This window comes from Oncorhynchus clarkii, chromosome 18 (assembly GCF_045791955.1).
Source record: "Oncorhynchus clarkii lewisi isolate Uvic-CL-2024 chromosome 18, UVic_Ocla_1.0, whole genome shotgun sequence".
In the NCBI taxonomy this organism is placed as follows: Eukaryota; Metazoa; Chordata; class Actinopteri; order Salmoniformes; family Salmonidae; genus Oncorhynchus; species Oncorhynchus clarkii.
The window spans coordinates 43,398,968-43,405,986 of record NC_092164.1 but is presented as its reverse complement, the minus strand read 5'-3'; the positions used below and the strand labels follow the sequence as shown (position 1 = coordinate 43,405,986).

The following is a 7,019-nucleotide window of genomic DNA, read 5'->3' as shown; positions in this document are numbered from 1 at the left end:
AACTATAAATGGATGAATAAAGCACCTGCTGGTCCACTGAGCTAAGTAGCTCCCTGATCTGGGTCAGAGACTGGGTCAGACAGGAGGCCTCCTCTTCATTGTCTGGAGGGGGGGGGGGGGGGGGGGTATAAGGTGGTTAGACATATCATTAGTAGTGCTGATTTTTACCATGCTCCGCCATTGACTTTAAAGACCCTGTGCTTTTAGTTAGTTCTGAGGAACTAATTTGCCTCATGATATAAAAAGCTGGCATAGTTCGGCTACATTTCTTTACACCCCACATAACTGTTTGCTGCCCCCAACCATATCTTTCAATCTAAAGTGAGGAGGGCTTTGATATATCACCCTCTCCCCTGCTTTTGTATCAACGTTTTTCTCACCCTTGGTGTTGTCAAGGATACGCTGGATGAGGACAGGGTACTTGGTGATGCGTTGAGTGACCAACAGGATGCACTCCTGGACGCCATGGCGACGCAACAGGTGACCCCGACACACCCGCTGAACAGAGAGCGAGGAAGAGAGGGTGAAAGAGAGATGAAAGGTGAACGAGACAGAAGGGAGGGAGAGAGAAAGATAGAGTGGGTGTGAAAGAGAGCAGGAAAGCGTGTGAGAGAGAAAGGCGAAGGAGAGTGAAAGAGAGGGTATAAGAGCGAAAGAGCAGGAGAAGGGAAGAAATGAATATGAACAAGACAAAAAGAGTTGAGAAGAGACAGGAAAAGCGGCAAACACACGAGGGATGGTTGGAAAAAAACAAATATCTGTGTTTTGTAACGCAATCAAGAGCAAATCATATTTTAAACCGAAATTCTGGCGACGTCACTCTGGCGAATGAAACAACTTCAAAACTAGCTTGAAGAGCTTTAAATCTAAACGAAAGATAAAATATACAACTTACAATAGAAAAATATCAAATAACACATGATATTGTACGGAGTATAAATTATTAATTGGAAAGGTGCCAATTACAAAAGGCAAGGTTAGCAAAGTAAATGGTAATGCAACTCCAACTCCTCACAGTTCAGAACACTCATTATCAGTAAACACACAAGTACGCACACATTCCCATTGGCCTATTTTGCTTTCTATGTGACCCCTCTCTCACTCTCTCTCTCTCTCTCTCTGCTAAGGAAGGTGAAACAACCAAATATTATGATCATCGCAATTAAGACCGTAGTAACGGTGACAAAAATGTGGGTTTATTAAAGAATTACGAAAACACAAAAGCTCTCCCTCTGTTGTTCACTCTACTCCCCCCCCCTCCCCTTTCAATCTCAATTCAAGGTTTTTTATTGACAGGAAATACATTATGTGAATAGTGCCAAAGCGTTCCAAAACGCATTGTTTTAAAAGTAAAAAATTGCATTAAGTCTCATCACTCATTCTATCCTTCTTGTTTTTCCCTTCTCCTTCTTCATCTTACCCGTATGAAGTACTGGAACCTCTTGTCTCTGGCCAGCAGCTCCTTGTACAGCTTGACAGCCTTCAGGTGGCGGCTGCAGAACTCAGCGTAGGTCTTTCTCATCTCGTCAGCACACTGGCCCGAGAACTGAGAGAAACAATCAATCCGTCAATCAAGTAAAATATATTTAAAGTACCCTGGCCTAGACCCCAAAGTCCAATCAGAAGCAGAGTGGCTAGGATCAACTCCCTGGAAGGAAGAATACCTCGAGAGGAACCAGGGAAGGACCATACTCCTCTGGCTGTATAGTTTACAGTCATGGCCAAAAGTTTTGAAAATGACACAAATATTAATTTTAACAAAGTCTGCTGCCTCAGTTTGTATGATGGTAATTTGCATATACTCCAGAATGTTATGAAGAGTGATCAGATGAATTGCAATTAATTGCAAAGTCCCGCTTTGCCATGCAAATGAACTGAATCCCCCAAAAACATTTCCACTGCATTTCAGCCCTGCCACAAAAGTACCAGCTGACATCATGTTAGTGATTCTCTCGTTAACACAGGTGTGAGTGTTGACGAGGACAAGGCTGGAGATCACTCTGTCATGCTGATTGAGTTTGAATAACAGACTGACAGAAGCTTCAAAAGGAGGGTGGTGCTTGGAATCATTGTTCTTCCTCTGTCAATCATGGTTACCTGCAAGGAAACACGTGCCGTCATCATTGCTTTGCACAAAAAGGGCTTCACAGGCAAGGATATTGCTGCCAGTAAGATTGCATCTAAATCAACCATTTATCGGATCATCAAGAACTTCAAGGAGAGCGGTTCAATTGTTGTGAAGAAGGCTTTAGGGCGCCAAAGAAAGTCCAGCAAGCGCCAGGACTAGTAGTTAAGATTACATATGACCATCAAGGCCAGATAGTTGATCAGGTCTTACAAAGAATGAATGACAAATTAGGATGGGTGGGCGGCAGGTGTTTAGAGTGTTGGGCCAGTAACCAAAAGGTTGCTAGATCGAATCCCCGAGCTGACAAGGAAAAAAAGCTGTCGTTCTCCCCTGAACAAGGCAGTTAACCCACTGTTCCTAGGCCCTCATTGTAAATAAAAATGTGTTCTTAACTGACTTGCCTAATTAAATAAAGGTTCAATTAAACATGAATTTAAAAATATATATATTTCACCTTTATTTAACCAGGTAGGATAGTTGAGAACAAGTTCTCACTTACAACTGCGACCTGGCCAAGATAAATCAAAGCAGTTGGACACATACAACAACATAGAGTTACACAAGGAATAAACAAACATACAGTCAATAATACAGTAGAAAAAAAGGAAGTATACATACAGTGTGTGCAAATGAGGTAAGATAAGGGAGGTAAGGCAATAAAATAGGCCATAGTGGCGAGGTAATTATGATACAGCAATTAAACACTGGAGTGATAGATGTGCAGAAGATGAATGTGCAAGTAGAGATACTGGGGTGCAAAGGAGCAAAATAAATAAATACAGTATGGGGATGAGGTAGTTGGATGGGCTATTTACAGATGGGCTATGTACAGGTGCAATGATCTGTGAGCTGCTCTGACAGCTGGTGCTTGAAGTTAGTGAGGGAGATAAGAGTCTCCAGCTTCAGCAATTTTTGCAGTTCGTTCCAGTCATTGGCAGCAGAGAACTGGAAGGAAAGGCGGTTAAAGGAGGAATTGGCTTTGGGGAAGACAAGTGAAATATACCTGCTGGAGCGAGTGCTGCGGGTGGGTGCTGTTATGGTGACCAGTGAACGTAGATAAGGCAGGGCTTTACCTAGCAAAGACTTGTAGATAACCTGGAGCCAGTGGGTTTGGCGACGAGTATGAAGCGAGGGCCAGCCAACGAGTGCATACAGGTCGCAGTGGTAGGTAGTATATGGGGCTTTGGTGACAAAACGAATGGTAATGTGATAGACTGCATCCAATTTGTTGAGTAGAGTGTTGGAGGCTATTTTGTAAATGACATTGGCGAAGTTGAGGATCGGTAGGATAGTCAGTTTTACGAGGGTTTGTTTGGCAGCATGAGTGAAGGATGCTTTCCTGCGAAATAGGAAGTTGATTCTAGATTTAATTTTGGATTGGAGATGCTTAATGTGGGTCTGGAAGGAGAGTTTACAGTCTAACCAGACACCTAGGTATTTGTAGTTGTCCACATATTCTAGGTCAGAACCATCCAGAGTAGTGATGCTGGACGGGCGTGCAGGTGTGGGCAGCAATCAGTTGAAGAGCATGCATGTAGTTGTACTTGCATTTAAGAGCAGTTGGAGGCTATGGAAGGAGAGTTGTATGGCATTGAAGCTCATCTGGAGGTTAGTTAGCAGTGTCCAAAGAAGGGCCAGAAGTATACACAATGGTGTCGTCTGCAAAGAGTTGGATCAGAGAATCACCAGCAGAAAGAGCGACATCATTGATGTATAGAGAAAAGAGTCGGCCCGAGAATTGAACCCTGTGGCACAACCATAGAGACTGCCAGAGGTCCGGACAACAGGCCCTCCGATTTGACACACTGAACTCTATCAGAGAAGTAGTTGGTGAACCAGGTGAGGCAGTCATTTGAGAAACCAAGGCTGTTGAGTCTGCCGATAAGAATGTGGTGATTGACCGAGTGGAACGCCCTGGCCAGGTCGATGAATACGGCTGCACAGTATTGTCTCTTATCGATGGCAGTTATGATATCGTTTAGGACCTTGAGCGTGGCTGAGGTGCACCCATGAACAGCTCGGAAGCCAGATTGCATAGAAGGTGCGGTGGGATTCGAAATGGTCGGTGATTTGTTTGATAACTTGGCTTTCGAAGACGCTTAGAAAGGCAGGGTAGGATAGATATAGGATGGTAAATGTATACATCACATAAGGCAGTTGGTATAATGTCCATGTCTGTCTACCTACTGTACCTGTTCCAGCAGCACATCTCCCAGCTGGTGGATAGTGAAGTTGTAGGTGCTGCCAGTCTGCAGGCTGTGGTTGCGCCGTGTGAGCAGCTGTGCCAGGAAGCGTACATGGATGCCAGTGAGGCGGTCCAGGCAGGGGAAGATGGCGTGCACCACGCCCGGCTCCAGCTGCACCTCCTCCAGCATGCCCTGGCGGAACACCCGCTCCATAATGCGAAGTGTCCGCACGTGGTGCAGCTCTGTCTGGATCAGCTCTGCGGGGGACAAAAAACGCAAAGAAAGAGTCAATCATGTAACATGGGGATACAATAGAATTGCCCATCTAGCGAAGGAAATTTATATTTTGCTCTGTTCATCACCTGAAAGAAACACATCACCTGACAGAAACATACACATATGAACATTTGGGAGGAGGCACAGTGTCAGCTGCACCCCTGGAGCTACGTATGTCGGGGTTAAGTGCCTTGCTCAAGGGCACAACAGTAGTGGATGGTGGCCATGATCTGAAACAAGCAGCCTCTGCAATTGCTACTTTTTCCATCGCCCAGCCCATGAACTTTTCACCACAAAGGGAAAGAGGTTCAAGACGTACAGTGCATGTCACCACTCTCACCATAGATGACGTCCTGCCTTTTGATGATGTCTTTGCGATGCGTCTGCAGGTAGCCCGAGTCCACCGCCATGCTCCATGAGTCCGCCTCAAAATCCCGCCCCTCAATCTCCATTTCCTCCAGCATGGAGGCGTAGTACACTTCTCCTGAGAGAGTAAAACATTCATCCAGTGTAAACAACAAATGGCCTCTATTTGTCTTAAAATCTCTCCTGACAATGAATATATATTCATCCTTTTTTCATATAAACATTTTCAATGTAGACATGGACATGATAGTTGCCAATATCCCTTTTACCGTCTACCCAAAATCCCTGAGGCTTTCCCTATGTAATGGATGCAACCTTATCCCAGACCCAAAGACTTGCATAAGTTACACAATCTGTATGCCTAGGCTTAAGATCAGTAGCAAATACATAGCACAAATGTCCCACGTTTAATCCCAGGAAGGCACAACCACATCCCTGGGTCTTACCCTCGTCGTTGAGCGACTCCATGGACATAGCTCTGTTCCTGAAGTTGAGCGAGTCTGTAGACTGGGACAGGATCCTGCGCAGCCCCAAGGGAGAGTCATCATTCAGGTTCCTATACAGAGGCATGGACGAGGACACATGCCAGGACAAAAACACAAATATACATATATACACATATACACATGCACCAATAAACATGTATAATATACACATGCCATATGCATATGCAGTAAACACAAACATGCACACAGAAACCATCCACATATGTATGAGTACACAGAAAACAACAAAAGTACAAACGGAGATATATATATAAATATATATACACACACATACTTACTTACACACACACACACACACACACACACTGAACAAAAATATAAACGCAACATGCAACAATTTCTACAATTTTACTGAGTTACAGTTCATATAAGGAAATCAGTCAATTGAAATACATTTGTTAGGCCCTAATCTATAGATTTCACATGACTCGAAATTGGCTGAGTTGCCCTGGGAGGGTCCAGGCACACCCACTGGGGAGACCGGCCCAGCCAATCAGAATTAGTTTTTCCCCACAAAAGGGCTTAATTACAGACAGAAATACTCCTCAAATTAACATTAAATTATCTGGCAACTGCTCTGGTGGATATTCCTGCAGTCAGCATGCCAATTGCATGCTCCCTCAACACTTGAGACATCTGTGGCATTGTGTTGGGTGACAAAATTCCACATTTTAGAGTGGCCTTTAATTGTCCCCAGCACAAGATGCACCTGTGTAATGATCACGCTGTTTATTCAGCTTCTTGATAAACCACACCTGTCAGTTGGATGGATTATCTTGGCAAATGAGAAATGTTCACTAACAGAGACGTAAACAAATTTGTGCACAACAATTGAGAGAAATAAGTTTTGTGTGCATAAGGAACATTTCTGTGATCTTTTATTTCAGTACATTAAACATGGGACCAACACTTGGTCCCATGTTGCGTTTATATTTTTGTTGAGTATACAATACCAGTCAAAAGGGCACACCTACTCATTCAAGGTTTCTTTTTATTATTTTCTACATTTTCTACATGGTAGAATAATAGTGAAGACATCAAAACTATGAAAAAACACATATGGAATCATGTGGAACCAAAAAAGTGTTAAACAAATCAAAAAATATTTTAGATTTTAGATTCTTCAAAGTATCCACTCTTTGCCTTGATGACAGCTTTGCACTCTCTTGGCATTCTTTCATCCAGATTCATGAGGAATATTTTTCCAACAGTCTTGAAGGAGTTCCCACATATGCTGAGCACTTGTTGGCTGCTTTTCCTTCACTCTGCGGTGCAACTCATCCCAAACCATCTCAGTTGGGTTGAGGACGGGTGATTGTGGAGGCCAGGTCATCTGATGCAGCAATAAATCACATTCCTTCTTGGTCAAATAGCCCTGGATGTGTGTTTTGGGTCATTGCCCTGCTGAAAAACAAAATATAGTCCTACTAAGCACAAACCAGATGGGATGGCATATCGCTGCATAATGCTGTGTTAGTCATCCTGGTTAAGTGTGCCTTGAATTCTAAATAAAATCACTGACAGTGTCACCAGCAAAGCACCCCCACACCAGCATAC

General features: G+C 43.7%; 1 protein-coding gene across 4 annotated transcripts in view; it reads right to left on the bottom strand.

Moving 5' to 3' along the window:
• LOC139373545 (rho guanine nucleotide exchange factor 2-like) overlaps window positions 1-7,019 on the bottom strand; it is a 97,587-nt gene that overhangs the window by 30,944 nt on the left and 59,624 nt on the right. For all 4 annotated transcript variants that reach the window (XM_071114175.1, XM_071114176.1, XM_071114179.1 and 1 more), the window contains 6 exons: window positions 5,403-5,512; window positions 4,931-5,074; window positions 4,321-4,571; window positions 1,421-1,546; window positions 381-498; window positions 26-102 (listed from right to left, as the gene is read on the bottom strand). In XM_071114175.1, coding sequence (XP_070970276.1) covers window positions 26-102; window positions 381-498; window positions 1,421-1,546; window positions 4,321-4,571; window positions 4,931-5,074; window positions 5,403-5,512 — 826 coding nt within the window. The remainder of the gene's footprint in view (window positions 1-25; window positions 103-380; window positions 499-1,420; window positions 1,547-4,320; window positions 4,572-4,930; window positions 5,075-5,402; window positions 5,513-7,019) is intronic.